Source organism: Blastomyces dermatitidis, assembly GCF_000003525.1.
Source record: "Blastomyces dermatitidis ER-3 genomic scaffold supercont1.8, whole genome shotgun sequence".
NCBI lineage: Eukaryota > Fungi > Ascomycota > Eurotiomycetes > Onygenales > Ajellomycetaceae > Blastomyces > Blastomyces dermatitidis.
This window is the reverse complement of record NW_025544781.1, coordinates 3,462,108-3,465,085: the sequence shown is the minus strand read 5'-3', so window position 1 is coordinate 3,465,085 and position 2,978 is coordinate 3,462,108. Positions and strand designations below refer to the sequence as shown.

The 2,978-nt window shown below is 34.0% G+C and overlaps 1 protein-coding gene across 1 annotated transcript; it reads left to right on the top strand.

Annotated features, from left to right (window-relative positions):
• Window positions 1–503: 503 nt before the first annotated feature.
• Window positions 504–1,657, top strand: BDCG_17546 (uncharacterized protein; the record flags this gene model as incomplete). The annotated part of the gene is made up of 2 exons (XM_045426655.1): window positions 504–836; window positions 1,526–1,657. Coding segments are annotated over 2 exons (464 nt in total), but the record flags the coding sequence as incomplete, so codon positions are not given.
• Window positions 1,658–2,978: the final 1,321 nt, after the last annotated feature.

The window sequence follows — 2,978 nt, the reverse complement described above, 5'->3', positions numbered from 1 at the left end:
ACTCATCACTAGCATTTCACAATCATGTAGTCTATTTCTGATTCAGCTAGTGTCTCATGTACACTCTCATAAAGAAACTTTCACTATATTATATCACTCATTCACTAACTTTTCTCATTCTTCAATCATCATCTTCATCATCATCATCATTGAACATCATCATCTCATTCAAGATTTCTACTTCTTCTTCTGTTCAACTCTTTTCATCTGTCTCTCTATCACATTGTATGTGTTTCTGGCAATGGCTCTCTGTTCTCACAACAAGTATCATCATAGTGCTCATACCAGGCAGTTTGTTAGCAGTAAGTGTAATATGTTGTGAAACATGATCAGAACTTGTTTATCTTCTAACAATTGTCAGAATATACTACTATGAATAATGACACATCTTCTTCATCTTCTTATACATTCTCAACTGTTTTCTTCTCAGTGAGTTTCTGATTATGTTTTCTGACATGATTTTGCATAAATGCAGATGCTGATGTTTATTTTTATTCACATAGAATCTTCATGTGTTGACAGATCTGCATTCATCAATGATAGTGAACTTAATATTGAATCATTGATCAAGAACCTGAAGAATGTGATAATGAAGAAATTATTTATATTATATGTGACTGAGTCTTCTGTGTCTCTCTCTGCTCTCTCTATTTCTTTCTCTGTCACTCTCTCTCATTCTTCTACACCTGTCTCTGTGTCTGGTTCCTCTCCTGCTACTTCTGTTCCTGTGATTCTCACTTCTACTACTTCTGGTTTTACTGTCTCTGCTTTCATTATCAGCTCTTCTCATTTCAAGAAGATGTTGTATAGACTTAATGAATCATCTCTTTCAGTGTGTACACTTCTGCTCTTCTTATCAACTCTCAGAATAATTTATTGTATGAAGACTGTATATAATATAACTATCTGAAGCTCAGTTGCAGACACTGATTATTATATTCATTTTAAATATTCATGATGAGACAATTGTTCATTCATATCAGAGAATCATCTCTCTCTTTAACAGTGTTAAGATTATAAGTCTTTTTCTTTTTCATCTTTTCTTTCTAACACTGATTTTTCTGTTCTTAGGAAAAATCATTATGAGTTTTGCTGTGCATGAAGTCATGACATTCACAGACATTAAGAAGCTTTTTACAACTATAAAGTTTAATATTGCAGGGACATCTGCTCTGATAAATTCCTTTGAGATGATAGATCTGTATCAGCCTATTCTCTAGCATCTGTTGTCCAATTTCATGATGCAGACAAAAGATATTCATGTTTTCAGAAACAGAAACACAGATGTCATACTCTTTTACACCCGCGGGCATGAGGCTTGTACATCTTGTCTGAGATGTTATCATGAAAATGAGCTGTTCACACACTGTGTTCTGCTTCCTGCATTTCTCTGTGTCTCTCTCTCTCTTTCTGAGAAGTCTTGTGTGTGTTGTAATTACATATACAATTCTAAGACCAGTGAATGTTCATTCAGTAATTATTATCTCTGCTTTTGCAATTTTCATACACTAACAATGATTCTTAGTTGCTCTGGCATCAGAGGCCATTCTGATCAAAGATGACAACACTGTCAAGACTACTCTCTCTCACTCTCAAGCTTCTATCATCACTTTCTCTCCCTCTCCCTTCTCTGTGAGAAAGGTTGTGCACACACTGAGTCATAAGCATTCAGCCCCGAGTGGCTCCCGCCATCATTCACTCAGTTCTGTGTCTTCTCTTTTCTCTGTTTCTTCTGCCTTCACTTCTCCTGTCCTGGCTTCTGATTCTGCAGGTTCTGTGCTCTTCTTCAATTTCTCTATGCATATGTGTGTGCATTTCTATATTAGCATTCCAGCCAATCTTGTAATAAATGACATTAATGTTGTATACAGAGCAGTAGAGAAATCAGAGACATGTATAGTATTATTATAAGAGCAGCTTGCAGCTCTCAAATTCCTTACAGATCTCAAGTTTTGAGATTTTCTTTATTTTTAGCATTTTTCAGATGATGTGACATTGAAAATAGATTAACATGTGATGTATGAAAATGAATGAAGTGTGTATAATAACATTTATCTTTTACAGCTGACTCTTACAGTTGATGACTAATTCATCATCTCTTTTCTTACACTTTTTCTTTATCTGCTAGTCACTACTCTTACACAATCTCTATATAATATAGTATTCAGTGACTAGGTTCAGCAGCTTTCATCTTTTGTGATTCTGTCTCACATATTATACTGTCTCTCTTCACTCACTCAGATCACTACAGTGAACAGCTCATCAAAACTAATCTTATCTGATCTCTGAGCATTCTCAGAGATTGAGATGACTTAGTCTCACATATTCACAGATGTTTCAGATAGTTTGTTCTCTGTGATCTTCATAATTAAACTGATATAAACAGTTGAATTCAACTCTGAATTTCTTTTTCTTCTGTAATCTGACTCACATACAAGTCTGTCACTTTGAGATCACTCTTTGCCATATTGTGTTCACTGTCTGCAGTGTGTTATTATATGACCAGCTACAGTCTTATCACTTATTAAAGTGTGATATTCATCTGATTTCTTCATTTCTTCTCATTCTTTCCTTATAATCATGAAAAGATCAGAATAAGTGAGATTATCTGATTTATAAGTATCTATGATTTCTCTTACTTCATAAGACTTTTCAATTGTAAGTCTCTTCTTTTTCAATACTGATAATAGTGCTGCAGATGATCATAATTCACTCAGGTCTTGTATCTTTACTTTCACAAGTTATGAATTATTGATTAAGTTGTGTAAGACTCATCCCTCTGATTCTTTCAATGTATATGTTCTCAGAGAATGTGATTTGAGTATTTTATATAGCTCAAATCATCTAGATTGAAACTTCTCAGAACTCTTGTTACATACAAGAACTCATATTCTCATCTTGAGACTCAATTTCTTAATAAGTGAGTCTCATATTCTTTTCAATTGAATTGCTCAGTTCAGAAGTAACTTGTTAGCTTT